General features: G+C 39.7%; 1 protein-coding gene across 2 annotated transcripts in view; it reads left to right on the top strand.

Annotated features, from left to right (window-relative positions):
- The window catches only part of Abcb11 (ATP binding cassette subfamily B member 11), an 86834-nt gene that overhangs the window by 45611 nt on the left and 25955 nt on the right, over nt 1-15268 (top strand). Inside the window, exons 15-19 of one of the 2 annotated variants that reach the window (XM_036185502.1) lie at nt 1096-1266; nt 1688-1889; nt 2710-2779; nt 6743-6842; nt 11478-11639. In XM_036185502.1, the coding sequence (XP_036041395.1) occupies nt 1096-1266; nt 1688-1889; nt 2710-2779; nt 6743-6842; nt 11478-11639 (705 nt within the window). The remainder of the gene's footprint in view (nt 1-1095; nt 1267-1687; nt 1890-2709; nt 2780-6742; nt 6843-11477; nt 11640-15268) is intronic. The other variant, XM_036185503.1, reaches the window with a different exon arrangement.

Below are 15268 nucleotides of genomic sequence, written 5' to 3'. Positions count from 1 at the left end.
CTTCTAACTTGATGAGCTTCTGTCAGGTTAGGTTAACCCTTTGTGCTCAGAGTTCAGCCATTAAGACAAATAGCAGTATTTGCCTCCTGGGGTTCTGTGAGGACTCCATGAGACAACAGCTATAGAATTTCAACACCATGCTTTATCTGTGGTAAGAACCCCAACCCTTGGCTGATATTAAGAAAGTCAAGAATCGGATGTCTAATGCTCCATTGTTAAATTTCAGCATGGACTTAGTCCTGTGGGATACTCAGTCAGGACTGGCTGGGACATCAAGGAGTATGAAATAAGTTTGATCTCTCATTCACCATATAAAGACAGCTTTGACATTGTGTTTTGCTGTGTGTTCAGCAGGAGAAAGGAGACAAGAATGTGATATGTGACTTAGTCTCCAATGTTGGATTTTTCAAGACTGATCAATTTTCATTCTGGTTGAAATTTTTTATTTGAACATAAACTAAAAAGGAACATCCACACAGTTCAATGTATTAACTATCTCACATGCAAATATCTATTAGTTAATTCATTTTGGAAATTTGTAGACAAATTTCTAAACAGTCTTATTAAATAAGAAACACAGAGCCAAATACAGGTAACAGCTGAAGAGATCAGAGCAATAGCCACAACTAGCCTTAGCTTACCACCAGTAGTAGCTTCCACAGAGAGAGCTCCTTCCCATCTGACCTGTGTTTTTATTGCCTTCCTGTTCTGCCTTCTCATTGGCTTTAAGCCCAGCCACATGACTTCCTTATCACTGCCTTTCTATACAGACCTCCAGGTCTCTATGGTTGGTACTGGGATTAAAGGCTCCTGTCATCATGCTTGGCTGTGTCCTTGACTCTGCCTGCCATGTGATCGTATTAAGGGCATGCACTACCACTGCCTGACTTCTATTTATGGTTATGGCCTCTGATCTCCAGGCATACTTTATTAGCATACAGATAAAATATCACATTTCAATATAAATAAAATATCACCACAATATTTCTTTCAATAAAAGTGGGACCTGTAATAATTCACACTTTAGAAAAAAGTTAGAAGGGGTACTGAATTACTGTCAGGAGCCATCAAACTCTTCTCTCTCATGATTCCTAGCAATTTGACACCCTTGTTGGAGAAGGAGGAGGCCAGATGAGTGGTGGTCAGAAACAAAGAGTAGCCATCGCTCGAGCTCTCATACGGAATCCCAAGATCCTGCTTTTGGACATGGCTACCTCAGCATTGGACAATGAGAGTGAAGCCAGCGTACAAGGAGCACTGAATAAGGTTTGTGGAGAGTCAGTTCATTTTACAAGCCCAGCCCTTCAAGGAGGGAATGATACTAACAGGTCAGTACATCCAGTCTGAAAATTTATAAAGCATTGGTCAATTAACCATCTATTTTGAGTTGAACAGAACATAGTTGTGTTTTTTTTTCCCCAAGTTGCAATATAAAATCATATAAAGTGTAACATGATTTAAATATCCTCTCCCCAAGTAAGCTATTGATTAATTGTCGTAATCAGGCCAATCTGTGACGTGATTTACAGCTACAAGAAACTGTTGGTTATTTCTGATATATGCACAGCCTGTTTAGGCTGTTCCTAGGGTCTAAAACTGACTTCCTTGTGGACTCAGGGACGGTGTGAAGGCTGGTGTTGGTTCTGTCTCATAGTCTTATTTAAGGGTACACCATGTCTTCTTACAGATTCGGCATGAGCACACAATTGTCTCAGTTGCCCATCGCCTATCAACCGTCAGAGCTGCAGACGTGATCATTGGTTTGGAACACGGAGCAGCTGTGGAAAGAGGCACCCATGAAGAACTGTTAGAAAGAAAAGGCGTCTACTTCATGCTTGTGACCCTGCAAAGCCAGGGAGATGAAGCCGTCAAAGAAAAGGGTGTAAAGAGCAAGTACCTTTTCCCTTCAGCCTTATAGTATACTAAATAATTAACATCTCTGGTACTGGATGAATTTATACACTTGTGGGTATGTATTGCTTATTCTCCCAAGGACCAGCAGCCATTATGCAGTTGATAAGGGAACTAAATAAAACACAGAAGGCTAGGTTATCTGATCAAGTTACAGAGCTGAAGCAAAGGTCCTTTGCTTTTCAACTCTACCATTTTTCAAGTAGGACAGGCTTCCTTGATGTGTAAAGCATATGGAGGATTGTCATTATTATTGTGTGAATTAAACACTGACAAAATATTTCACTTATTTTCAAATGGAGACAGAAACTTCTATGCCTTCTTTTTCTCAATCTGAATAATCAGACCTGGTGGATATCATGAGCTAATTAATCAACCACTCTTGATTTTCTCTACTGCCTCCCATGTGGACTCATGAACAACATTAGGCATAATTATTGCATATGTTTAACACCCATGAAGTCTGTAAACTTTGAAAGTTTGCTGGTTGTATCAAAGTTATTTTTTCCAACTCTAGTGAGTTTTTATTAATTTTTAAAATTCATATTGAAAGATGCATCTACAGAGGGAACAACCAGCACACATTTCATATAAGTCAATCTTGCTGAGTGCTTTGAATTTTTTCATTATTGTTAGAATGTGTTGGACAAATTTCAAGTTTTATTTATTGCAATAAGTTAAAAGAATGTTTGAATATCCCATCAGTAATTACCTTCTGAGCAAACAGTAAATTATTCTGTATAAATACAGCCATGCTTATTGTGTGCTCTAAGGAATGCCTCATTTTGTGTTAAATAGGAAAAGATTCAAACAAAGGTGGTACACTTGAGAGGACATTCATCAGAGGGAGCTATCGAGATAGTTTAAGGTAAGCACAAGCCAGATTTTCAAGTTTTTGGATATTTATGAGCCTTCTACAATTGTGGTCCTTAGGCAACATCTCAGGTCCAAGAAGGAACCTTATGCAGACTCCAGGTCTTGTGATGTAAGAGTATGACAATTTGTTTAACTTTGTCATTTCAATCTGTTCAGAGGATGGCCATGATGGAGGGCTCTCTGATTAAAATGTTTGTTGAGCTTAGAATAGAGATTTTATATTATTATTTCTTTTAATTTTAATTTTATGTGCATGGATGTTTCGCCTGTATGTATTTTTGTTCACCATGTATGTGCCTGATGCCTGCAGAGGCCAGAAGAGGGAATTGGATTTCCTGGGACTGATGTTACAGCTGGTTGTGAACTACCATGTGGATGCTGGAAATTGAGACTGTGAGAGCAGCCTGTGCCCCTACTCACTGAGCTACTGTGGTAGCTTGGTACTGATATCCATATACTTAGGAGGCTGAGGCAGGAAGATCACAAGATCAAGGCTAGCTTGGACTACATCATGATACCATATCTCATGAGAAAACATACAAATAATTACAAACAAACTGACAGACACCTAATCTTTTGCCACCAAACGTAACCACTGTTTGAAACACTCTTCTATGAAGGCCATCTTTACCCATTTAGCTCTGTTCTTTATCCTGAGTGAGAGGCAACTGAACTACTAACATTTCTGCTCTCAGAGTAAAGCATTTGGACTCAAATCATTCCTTAATGAGATAGAATAAAATGCGCGTTTTAACTTTTAAAGATGTCCCCAAAATGAGATATTTATTTTCCTGTGTTTATGTATAAAACTATTCATTTTCAAAACATAGTTTTGGAGAGTGCTGTTAGTGAGATTGTAAATCATCGTTTTTACATTGATTTAAGAATTTTATTTAAACATTTTCTGGTGTTAAAGGTTATGAATTAAGAATTCTATCCAGAAATATTTGTCTGTGTTCGTAAAAATATTGTTAAAACATTTTCTCCTTCAGTCAGAAAACAACTAACAAGTTATGGTTGATACATCTCTCTGCCACTGGCCTCACCGTTTCCAAGACAGTAAATGAAAGACTGTGGTCAGAGCAAAGACCCAGGGTAGGACTTGTGTACTCAAGATGGCTACTTGTTGACTGAAAAGGAGTTAAAGCTGCTTAAAACAGACATTCTAATAAGAGCTTCACATAGTCAAAACGATTTTATTTATTGTTAATTTTTAAGGAATAATTTACTAAAAATATTTGTACCTATTTCAAATATAGACAGATTTTTTACACTAATGTATCTTTTCTTTATAGATCTAAATTCTCAGACTTTTTTTTTTCTCTTTAGAACAAATCTACTGGAGAAAAAGAAAAAAATTAAAAGAAGTGTTAGCATTATTGAGCTGGAAAACAAAGCATTATCTTCGAATTACTCTATACAGTAGAAGATATACCTAAAACCAGAATTGTTAGGTACATTTTATAGACATGCGGTACTATGTTTGACCATGGCAGTATGTTTAATCATGAGTAAAATACAAGAATCACAACTTAAAGAGAGCAACTACTTTATTGAACACAATGACTGGGCACCTTGCTCCGTCACTGGGTTAAAATGACATGTATCTTGTGGTCATGTCAACAAGAAAGTAAATGCTTTATTTATTTTGAAGAACGAATTTCTGTTCCTTCTAAAGTAGTCTGTGATGAGAAACAGATAACCATTTCCACACAAGTATCTCTTATTTGGCTACATTTTCCACAAATCCTACATTTTAATGACTAGGAATAAAGAGCCAGAAAGACAATCTACATACAAAAAGTAGCTATTAACCTCCTGCAGAGAAAGATTTCTAACTTTGAATAAGGAGTTCTATTAAAAATATCTCATTGTAAGGGTTGACAAGATTTTCTTCTGGAAGAGGACTACATGAAATGTTAATTTGTATCTTGTTTCTTGGGCTATAGTCTTTCTGATAGCAGAGCCTTTTTTCAACAATACATTTTAGATTCAAAAACAAGTTAATTGGCAAAAGAAAATAATTTCCTAAATAATAATGTTGAGAACCAGAGCATTTATCTCCCCAAATTAGCTGTTTTTCTTTGCGGTGAAAAGTGGCAAACAACTTTTGACAAAGTGAAGATTTCTTAAAGAGAGTGTTGCGTAATTTCTGAAAAGGGGTGTGATGAAGTCTTACCATAGTGTTTCTGATAAGCAGACTGACCAGCTGGCAGGCAGAGCTCTTCCTCTGCACACTTTACTGCTCATGGTCTCATAACAGTCTGTTATGCTGGAGAGGTGGAAGGGTCTGAGGAATAGGAGAGAGGGAGATTTAAGAAGTCTAGGATTAAGATAGTAATTTAAGAAGTCTAGGATTAAGAGAACCTGAAGGAACTCACAGAAAGGTCTTCTTACATCTGGAACTGGTATTAAACACTCAATTAAATATTGACATTCTCTCCTTTCTCATATACTCCTACGTTGGTGTCAACTGCTCTGAGTTGGAGTAGATCGATGGCTTTGAGTTTCACTCATCTCGTTTGCCCCAGTGACACCCTATGGCCACCCTGTGATCTCCAGGTGACACAGCCTTCTTCATAATCTGGAGATGTACCAGCATTAGTTACCCAACCCAAAGAAATAGCTCCCTACGCATCCTCTGCATATCACACTGAGTCAGAGTAATTTCAAGATCCCAGACATTAGGTTGGGGACAGTAAATCAGGCTTCAGGAATGCTTTTGTTCTTGATCATAATGAGGCTTGGCCAGAGTTTGAATGTACAAGATTAAAGAAGAGAGGTGTCTTCTGGGAAATGTATGGTGTTGAACCCAGGTGACTCAGAGGGAGACCATGCACGTAGTGTGGGAAGAGATTATCATGACGAAGTTGACATGTTACTGATTTCTTGGGAAGCAGATGGTGACAGGCACCATCTTGGCATTGTTTTAGTCTAATTTTCCCTACATACAAATAATAGAGGACATGTAAATTATTCTATCTAGAGTTGGAACAATTGACACGGTCCCTCACCTCCAGCATTTCTCTTCTTACACTTCACTACTTCAAATTAAGCCTTCAAAAACACAAATTTAACTACTCAAAATTTCTGCTTGGCATCCACCAGACTTCTCCTTACACTGGCTATAATTATATGCATTGCCCTCCTCTGGGATTTAAACTCCTTGAGAAAGACAGCTGTGGGTTGGCTCGTCTTTATGTTCCCTCTAGCGTTAACATTGGATTTTTACATGCTGTAGGGATCCAATAAACTGCAGATGAATGAACAAATACATTAAGCTAAATTATATTTCAGTAAGTTTTTGTTTTGTTTTATTTTTCTGTAAGCAGTTGAAATAAGCTTCATCAAACCTAACTTGGAAGCTCTTTGGCCTGGTTGCCATGTCCTATAAAACCTAGAGAGTGTCACTGGGGACTCTATTTTTCTTTGTTATGTCACTTGTATCCAGGTGGCAGCACCCTGAAGGGCAGAAGGACAGGGAGAAGAAGAGGGAAAGAAAGAAGGAGATGTGGGAGAGGGACAGGAAGAGAGACACAGAGAGACATGGAGTCAGAGACAGGCAGAGACACACAAACTACAGAGACTAGAAGCTATCCCCTAAACCAGAAGGAAATACAAGTGATAAACCATCACCTTTGCCATGGCAGCAGCTGGCAGAACCACATGGGATCCAAACACACTTGATTCTTGGGAAGCTTTGCTCTCTCCCTGGTATACACTGAATCTGGACCCAGCAGTGACAGAGCTTGGGTTTGAGAGACATCTACCCAATTTACTCTGATCGCAGACAAACTTCACCAAACCTCACTTGGAAACTTGCTGCCCTGGTTGTCATGTGACCCACCAAACATTTCTGTTGATTCGATGTGTGGTGTAAACTGGGACACCCAGTGAGTCCCATTGCAACCTGTTTGCCATCTACAGCCTGTCTTGTCTTGCTGTTTTTTTCCAGAGCTTCCATCCGGCAACGTTCCAAATCCCAGCTTTCTCATCTGACACATGAACCCCTGACGGCTATTGCTGCTCACAAATCTACTTATGAAGACAGCAAGGTCGGACACCATTGTTCTGGGGAGGGTCGGGGCATGGAGGGGTCTTTCCTGGAGGCCCCACCTATCTTTAGCTATATATGCTCCTAGATGTATAGTAATGGCTTACTAAGTCGGACCAAAGAGGGGGACATTAGGACCTAGTCAAAACTCCATATTTTACACACCCCCTCCCCTGCAAAGAACATAGATTCACTAATTAATTTCTTTGAAGAACATATATTAATTAAACTGAATTGTTATATGTTTCTTAAACATGCATAGCAAACTATTTGTTTTTATGGTGGTAACTTTTTTAAGTTTTAAAGAATACCCCAAATCATTTTTTTTCTCAAAATTTAAAATTTCTTCTTAATTGGTGAAGATATTTGATAAAACTAGACCATAGACAAACTGCCATCACAAGTTTTAAATACAAAGGTGCACTCGTGAGAATGGAGGCATTCTGCTGTTGTAGACATTGTCTTTTTGATAAGGGACCATGTGTCAACCCCATCTTTCCCTCACTAGATGGACTGACTCCATTTTGACCTCTCTGTGCCCTGCATTAGAACTTTATCAAACAAACTTTAACTTTGTTTCTGAAGCCAATCTCTGTTCTCTTACTAAAATTCCAGCTTCTTAGACTTCCTGCCCCGTTACAGCTCTGTTGACTCACCATAGGCACTTTGCCCAGTGCCTAGTACCAACAGGTTTTTGTTTGTTTTTGTTTTTAACTGGAATGAAAAATTGAGTTTCTCTGACTAAAATGAAGCCCAGACTCATCTATGTATCAAGTTAAATAAGCCAGGGGATATTGTAATTACAAGTACATCCATTATGTATGATGTAATTTCAAAATGCCTTCAATAAAACCCCAGCTTGTGAATCCATTAAGACATCGTTATGAACACTGACTCACAGAGGAGAAATTTGGGATAAACTCTTGACTGGTAGCCTTTATGACCTTATGGAAGATGGGTTATTAAGGCTCTCTCCTGTCTTGCTCTATTAACATTGAATAGAGGTCTCAATGTTGAATACATTTGCTTCAATAAATTCCATAGACCCTTCTTTCTCAGGAGTTGGCGAGATGAATCACAATGAGGAACACACATTTCTGGCCACAGAGGAATTAACTATTTCGTTTATGTTCATGGCACTGGGAATAAAACAATTGAAATCATTTGGATGGTGCTAGAACAACTTTCAAAAGATGCCATTTTGTATTTTCTCTTATAAAAGAGATGAAAATGAATAGCAGGAAAAAAGATGTTGAGAAGTTGATATTATGTTGTTCAAGCTCCAAAAAGAAACTATCTGTTGTCCCCTGACACTTCTTGTGGGTGCAGTAACTATATCAGAGTCCTTTCCACTTGAAGAAAAATTTAAAGGAAATAACATAATGTAATTTGGCTAATGGAATTTCCGTTTCTTTCTTTTTAGACTAATCGATTTTTAATCCTAAGGAGCCACAGTGTGAGAAGGTGTGGCTTTGTTTTAGTATTTCAAAGTATTTTAATACTTCATTAAAGTCTACAAGGCCAAGCAGGATTCTTGCTCTTCCTCGTTCTGATGGCGAAGGTGGGCCTCACCTTCTGTGGCTTGAGTTGCTAAAGGTCCTGCTTCCACGGAGCAATTACTGCCACCTTGTGGTCTCTTAGGGTATTTACAGAACACAGAGATGGGTTGAGGCTTCTGAACTCGTCCAAAGAAAGGGTCAGCTAGTGACAGGACTAAGCCAGTTCTCCTTCTCCAAGCTGTATCTTTAGCGCTCATAAATGGGACCAGGTGGTAGATATCCTGATCAGGGTAAGTTTAAAATTAAGGGACGTCTACAAAGTAGAGATTTCAGCCTCTAATATTTATGAATCTTTTTCAGTAAAACTAAAATAGATAGATAGATAGGTAGATAGATAGATAGATAGATAGATAGATAGATGATATATAGATAAAGAAGGGAGGGAGGGAAAAAGGGAGGAAGGAAGGAAGGGAGGAAGGAAGGAAGGAAGGAAGGAAGGAAGGAAGGAAGGGAAAGTGGAATGAATATATATGAATCAATCAGGATGAGCTGTATTAGACACTGTGGCCTCATCACTACTGACTCACGGGGTTTAGTCCTAGCTTAAGAGATAGGACAGAGAGAGGACTCAAAATGACTCTCCATGCTCGCTTATCTGGGAACCCATGGCTTCTTTTTATATGTACCATTTTATCATTAAATCTTAAAGTCATTATCCATGCAGGAGTCTCCTATTGTTAGAATACAGAAACCAACATAAAAAAAGAGTAGAAAGAAGGACACAAAATTCCAGTAGGAAGTTTTATTTTCCCCTGGATCACGTGGGAGATCTAAGAAAGAAAACTAGGGAAGCCCTGTTGATCATGGAGCCATCTGTACAGTAGGTAGGAGACCACTGTATCTTCTGGAATGCCTCTAATTATTATTTATAAAGTATAAAAGACTTTATATTAGTTTTTATTCCTCTGTTGTTCATTTAGCTATAACAAATAAAATTCAATAACATAAGACATTGTCTGGGGATCGGCTTTCTAGTTTCTGTACTGCTCAAGTTGGATATAACTTTCTTTTTCTTTACTTTATTTAGTTTTTGGTTTTGTTTTGTTTTGTTTTTTGAGACAGTGATTTTCTCCGTGTAACCACTCTGGCTGTCCAGGAACTCACTGTGCTGACCAAGCTGGCCTCGAACTCACAGAGATTTGCCTGCCTCTGTCTCCCAAGTGCTGGGATTAAGGGCATGTGCAACCATGCCTGGCAGATATAACTCTCTTTAAGATCAATTTTGGGTATGGTGTGGTGTGTGTGTGTGTGTGTGTGTGTGTGTGTGTGTGTGTGTGTGTGTGTCCAGAAACAAAAAATATTCACATTAACTAGTTTTGTTCATTAGTTTATTTTGAAATGAATACTACAGGGCAAAAATATTTCATATTACCCTTCACTATCTCATTGCTTAAGTCAAGGGATACTTTGCTATAAGAACACCAGGAAAGGTTCCATTTTCTTAGGCTATGGATATCTGGGAAGAGGGAAGAATTCAGAGAATGTTAGCATGACATTTATGAGTCTGTGAGCATCCAGATCTGGACCATGAAAACCTACAAAGGTCAGTTTTGCCATATTGAAAGGCATCTAGTTAGTCTGACAGAATCCCTAGGGTGCAGGCATACTCCACTACAGCCAGAGATAAATACTGAACTGCTCAGAGCAATAACAGTATCTGCAGCTTGGCGTTTTTTGCACTGGTTCCCCAGCTCAATTCCCAGTTCCCAAAAGGAGATGAAAGGCTAGATAATACTACCTTGAAGTAAATTATGTCATAGGAGAGGACTTAAGGACTTAAGGAGCCTGTCTTCTCTCTAGTGGGCAGATGGGCTGAATGCTTCGGGTAAAGGGAATAGTTCTGTCTTCCAAGGTTGTTGGCCAGGCAAATATCCTCAAAAAGCAATCTAAATGAAGGTAGTTACTGTCTGTGTGCAGAAATAAGATTTACCCAACGCTCTCATTTTAATGAAATCGCCAAAGCCCCAGAGGGCTGAGTGCTTGGCTGTATGTTCTGCGGGTGGCCAGATAGGGTTTTCCCAAGAACTCCATTTTTCCTCTGCCTTCTGCATGGGTCCTATCTCAGGCACCCTTCTCTGTGGCATTGATGGTCTGATTAGTAGGCTGAGATAAATGATTGAGCGGGAGGATTTGCTGCCTGAGTGAGCAGCAGTGATGAAGCACCAGTGTTGGAGGCAGCCAAGAGAGAGCTCAAAAGGGAGATGATGACAAATCCATTACCAGTTCCAGCAGCAACGGTAATGAGACAGTCATCACTCCAGCCTTTCATTTAAACTCAACTGGTAATGTGGTCTTTGACTTTGTAAGAGAAGGGTTTTGTTTGTTTGTTTGTTTGTTTGTTTTTTGAAGCTTTGTGCCATTTTCTGTTCCTGATATTTAGCTATCTGGAGGATAAATTAACTTGTACTAGTAAAGAAGGACATCCATTAACTATTTTGTAGCAGTATTTTTGTAGTCAATTTTTTATAGATATTTTTAGTAGAAAAAGTTTAAACATCAATATAAAACAGTATAAGCCATCTAGCATCCTTTCTCAGAGTGGATATTAAGTTTAACAAATCATTGAATTAAACAGGCAAAAAAATGAAAATAAAACAAGGTTCTATACAGAATACTTGCCCTCAAGGGGATGAGAGTTACAAGCTATGATATTTTAATACCAACTGAAAAAATATCAGAATGGGGAATTCCTAATTTTCATTCTCTGTGGGGGACATGTGCAATTTAGAAATCCAGATCCTGTATTACTGGCTTGTGAGCACCCAGTAAGGAAAAGCTTATTAACACAAGTGTATGATCACTGTGAATTAAACATGTCTTGCCTCAGATACACTGGCCTGTCCCAGAGCTTTAGCCAGTTACTAGTTTAAAGAACCTTGCTTGATACGTATGGAAAATATACCTCAACTCCCCCACCCCAGCCAGGCCACAGTCCTAACCAATACTAGCCATAAGTCCTCACATCTCAGAAGTCTCTGAAGTCACTCCTACTGAGCCAGCCTGTTACTCTTAACCCTGTGAGTACCAAAGGGTATGAACATGTTTGGGTAACTGTTGTAACCTTCTCTTTCCTTAAGGACAAAGACATGCTTGAGGAAGATGTTGAACCTGCCCCAGTTAGAAGGATTCTGAAATTCAATATTCCAGAGTGGCACTACATGCTGGTAGGAGCGTTGAGTGCATCTATCAATGGCGCAGTCACACCCATCTACTGCTTTATATTCAGCCAGATCCTCGGGGTAAGCAAGCAACTGGGCTGACTTTATTCTGTCCATTTTTTTTTTTTCCAAGATAGGGTTTCTTTGTGTAGCTTTGTGCCTTTCCTGGATCTCGCTCTGTAGACCAGGCTGGCCTCGAACTCACAGAGATCTGCCTGCCTCTGCCTCCTGGGTGCTGGGATTAAAGGCGTGCATCAGCCACCACTACCACCTGGCTCATACCTTCTATTTTTAAATCACTGGAAAATGCCGTCTCTGATTAATATCTCTTTGCTTTAACACACTTAGCTTTTTTTTTTTTTTTCCTAGCTCTCCTGCCCACCCTCAGCTCTAAAGAATGAGAAATTCATAGTCTCTGCCATACAGAACATAGGAAGGTGACATTCCTGTTTGGGCTGGCGAGGTCTCTCAGTCACTACAACTATGGAAAATAAATAAATATGACTACAGATTGAGGCCTGAAAGAGGGCAGCTTTCATGTGTGGAAGGTGTGTTTGTTGAATAATAATACAAAAGGATTTTAGGGCAATTTTTAATCCCGCTGGTCCACTGAGGTACAAAGCTTGACTTAAAGAGCAGGTGACTGGCGGTGTGTGGTGTACTAGTCTCTGCTCTGCTACTGATTCATTTAAATGGGGATGTGGGAGGAAGTGAGAGGGGAAAACCAATAAAAAAGTAAAAATACAGCAGGGAGAAAGAATAAACCTATTTTAATTTTTCACTCCCTTGGAGTTTTGCTATTCTCCATTTGACTGTTGCTATAGCAACAGTGGCAAACACTTATTAGGCATCATCTAAACACTTTGTGTGCATTGTGTTTCCTAATAACTACTGGATGCCCAGATTCTTCTCATTGCTATTTTATAGAGGAGCAAACCAAGGCTCAGAGAATTTAGGGGATGGAGCATATGGTGGAGTTAGGATTCATATCCAGCCAGGGTGATGGAGAGCCAGGCTCAGTACCATGAAATTAGTCATTAAAAGACTGTTGTATTTTCATAGTTCTCTCTCTCTCTCTCTCTCTCTCTCTCTCTCTCTCTCTCTCTCTCTCTCACACACACACACACACACACACACACACACACACACAGGGAGAGAGAGAGAGAGGGAGAGAGAGAGATATCAACAAAAAAGGAAAACCATATCTTTCAGAACATTGTCAACTTTCTCAAGGACTTGCCAGCACACCACATTGTCAGAATAACTGAAAAACTCACATTTTGTTCCCATTTCGACATCCCTCTCTGAAAGAAATTAGGACCACAAAAAAATAAATGGCCGTGACTTGTATAGAAAGACCTCACTAATCCACTAGCAGGGTCTCCTGGGTAGAAATGTCCCTGGTCATTTTTTTAATCACATGACTTTCAGGAAGTCAGGCAATTGGAAACACAGTTAGAATGAATTGAGTTTCTGGTTACATGGTACCACAATCTTTCATGCTGAAAATTTTTTAAAATAATTGATGTATATTTCTTAATTTCCTTATAGGTACAGTATCCAAATATAAACACATGTTCTTTTATTTGCCCAACAAGCATTTATTGAGAGTCTCCCTCAGACATCATGCTAGTGACTTGAGAATACCATCACATTTATGATAGAGGACAAGATCAGGCCTAGCCTTTCTAGCTGCCATTCCAGAAGGGAGAGGCTCTAGGGGGACCTCACTGAGCAAGAGGAACATATGTTAGTAGGAAGAGTACAGATGAGTATGAAATATAGAAACCTATGCCTTGATGTTGGCTGCTATGAAGGAAACCTGGAATATTAGCTTCTTTACTAATTTTCTCTTTCTGAAAGTGTTTAGTTGTTGACAATTTCATGCACACATATAGTATAATCTGGTCATGATCTCTGCCCCCCCCCCCAACTTTTAGCCTCCTCCCAGGTACTTCAGACTCTTTCCCATCAATACCACTCCTACCTTCATGGTTTGTTAAATGAGCCACTGAATTTAATTAGGGTTGCTTGCATGAGCAGGAGTCGGGCAGGGGTGGTGGGGGTGGTGGTTGCTATTTACTGAAGCATGGGTGACCTTACCAGAAGTGGTAACACTAAGAAAAATGACTCCCCCTTCCCTGGCAGCCATTAACTCCAATAGTTCATCACTTAGAAGTGAGATAACATGAACCTCCCTAGTCCACCCTGAAATGTTAATAAGCTTGATTTGTTCAGGTCAACATAGCTGCTGGGAGCTCATGACCATGTTGGCCATGTGCATTCGGAAGATAGCATTTCACAGCTCTCCTGCTGATCCTGCAGCTCTTATGTTCTTTCTGTTACCTCTTCTATGATGGACTCTGAGCCTTATATGTGTGTGTAGGTGGGGGTTGGTGACATAGCTGAATAAAATTCCATTATGTCCATGAGCCACTTTTTCTTTATCTCAGGCATCAGTCAATGGACATCTAGGCTGATTCCATTTCCTAGCCATTGAAAACAGAGCTGCAGTGAGCACAAGTACACAAGTGTGTCTGAAGTAGGAAGTCGATCCTTTGAGTATATGCAACAGCAGTATGTCTAGGCCTGCTTAAGGTACAAACCTTAACAAAAGTGGAATGAAGAACTCTATTAGCCACTATAGAAAAGTGCCTTGAGTTCCAAGCGACTCTTTTTCCTAAAATTGGCTCTGCTTTTTACTGACCATGTCCTCAGCATCCTGGAGTCACACCCCACTTCTCTGGAACTCAGTTTCATTACAAAAGGGGGGTTGACAAAGACGACCTTGAGGACATGTTCTACCTCTAGTAACTGTGAATTGGCTAACTCAGAAAAAGTTAATGATTCAGCAAGAAGCCCTGACCTCCTTGAGTGCCCCCTCTGTCACTGATAAAGACTTCATTCCCATGACTCTTCCAGGCAGCCCTGAAAGTCCTGGGATGGCGTTAGACTGGGCAATCAAACTTTCGGTTAAAGGTTCTACAACCAGGGTCTAGTTGCTGGAACCCAAGTGAGGCTTGTCACTGATGTTTTTGTGGGGGTAACATTCATGAAGAGAATGAGGCTGAACAAACCAGTCTCTCCTCCCTGCTCAAGAAGATTATTTCTCATTTGTCTTAGCACACTCATCACACACTCATCATTAGACTCAAGATGCTTTCATCTCACAGGGTGTTGTGAGTCTGTTGCTAGTCATCTTGTTTTTATCTTGACATACTTCAAGGATATCATATTAATGTGTGGCACATGATATTGGAGACTATGCAGGTCCAGGAAGTCCTCTACCGGGGTCCAGGAAGAATCTACAACCAGCTGATAATTAATCTTTGATATAAAGAAATGAATCTATGTACACAAAACTCCTTAGTCCATATACTTTATTATTCTGTGTCAGTTATAAGCTTCTATTCTGCTCTCATTTTTTATCTCCTTTCTTGCCTGATTTCTCTCTACACTTCTCTGCGGCCCCCGCTAGGTTCTATCTTAGTTCCTTCATCTTAGTTCTGCCCCTTCTAGGTTCTCTCTCATCCATCTTGTTCTTTCCCATATCATCTCCTCTTCCATCTCCTTCTACTCTCCCATCTCAGTTTGTTCCTCTCAAGGTCTTACCCATCTAGTTCATCCATTCTCTTTTCTCTTCTCCGTCCTCCAGTACCCTGGAAGTTCTGGTATATATACACTTACAAGCAGTTTTCCCCTAGTAGTGT

The sequence above is a fragment of the Onychomys torridus genome, chromosome 4 (assembly GCF_903995425.1).
Source record: "Onychomys torridus chromosome 4, mOncTor1.1, whole genome shotgun sequence".
Lineage (NCBI taxonomy): Eukaryota > Metazoa > Chordata > Mammalia > Rodentia > Cricetidae > Onychomys > Onychomys torridus.
The sequence above is the reverse complement of the archived record's forward strand: the minus strand, read 5'-3'. Positions and strand labels throughout refer to the sequence as shown.